The sequence below is a fragment of the Austrofundulus limnaeus genome, unplaced genomic scaffold (assembly GCF_001266775.1).
Source record: "Austrofundulus limnaeus strain Quisiro unplaced genomic scaffold, Austrofundulus_limnaeus-1.0 Scaffold256, whole genome shotgun sequence".
Classification (NCBI taxonomy): Eukaryota; Metazoa; Chordata; class Actinopteri; order Cyprinodontiformes; family Rivulidae; genus Austrofundulus; species Austrofundulus limnaeus.
In genome coordinates this window covers 372,873-374,007 of record NW_013952658.1, presented here as the reverse complement: position 1 = coordinate 374,007, position 1,135 = coordinate 372,873, and the positions used below count along the sequence as shown (strand labels likewise).

The 1,135-nt window shown below is 41.9% G+C and overlaps 1 protein-coding gene across 1 annotated transcript in view; it reads left to right on the top strand.

Moving 5' to 3' along the window:
• Positions 1–218: 218 nt before the first annotated feature.
• cbr4 (carbonyl reductase 4) overlaps positions 219–1,135 on the top strand; it is a gene marked incomplete at its 5' end in the record, with an annotated part of 7,072 nt that continues 6,155 nt past the window's right edge. The window contains 2 exon segments of the mRNA XM_014020541.1: positions 219–339; positions 409–545. Of these exon segments, the coding sequence (XP_013875995.1) occupies positions 219–339; positions 409–545 (258 nt within the window).

Genomic DNA, 1,135 nt, shown 5'->3' with positions numbered 1-1,135 from the left:
TTAACAAATTATGATCTTMGCTGAAAAGTGTCCTGAGAAATGGGCAATGTTCATTCATTCAAAAATGGTACAATTAGTTTTAATGWGTTGGTATCAATGGATAAAATGTCTTTTTCTAAGCATTTCAAATGGTATAATAATAAATTATTTCCAGCCTAATGTAAACATAAAAACAGAAACGAGTGTCKGTGTAAGAACAGAGCTGTGTGTTTCTGTAGCTGAGCACCAAGCTTTCAGCTGTGACGTGTCGAGAGTGGAGGAGGTGCAGGAAACCTTTGAGACGATCCAGAGGACGTGTGGAAACATCTCCTACCTGGTGAATGCAGCCGGCGTCAACAGGTGAGCTGCAGAGCCTCTCCTGTTTTGTTGTTTATTGTCAGGTTTTAAACTTTAGACCTGTATCACCAGAGACGCCCTGTTACTGAGGACCAAGCCTGAGGACATGGTGTCCCTGCTCCACACCAACCTGCTGGGCTGCATGCTGACCTGCAGGGCAGCTCTGCGCAGCATGCTGCACACACAGGGAGCTGCAGTCGTCAACATAGGTGCTGTTTCACAACTGCTTCATGTCATGTTACTGTTTACTCACCAGAGAGCGCTAGATACCAGTTTAGGTTTGACTAGTTGGACCTGGAGTGCTTCACTGCACACGTATTGCCTCATATTCTGTTTCTTGTTCCTTTTAATTTGAAAAGATTGCACTGTTTTAATGGGAAACACTTAGAAGATGCTAGTTTAAGTGAAATGCTTTTTTTCTGTAGCACCTCCAGCAGTGAGTGTTTGCAGGTATGCATCTGTCTGTTTGACACAAGCAGTTGCTCAGATATGTTGGTTTAGAAAAAAGCAAACCCCGTCAGTTTCTTCAGCTGGGTTAGTTCCTGCTGGTGGTCAGTGGTTTCAAACCCTTTAAGGACCAGATGCAGTGTACTAAATTTGTATTTACCATCAAAACCTGCGTGGATGCCAAAAAATCCCYAAAGTATTAAAGTTCAAATATTTGAAATAAAAAATAAATACATAAAATACATGTCGGGCCACATTTGGCCGTCTGGCCTGCCAAGGGGTCACCCCACCCAATATATAGTCTAAATTATTACATTTAAAATTATAACTCTAATTCAAGCAGAATAGCCTA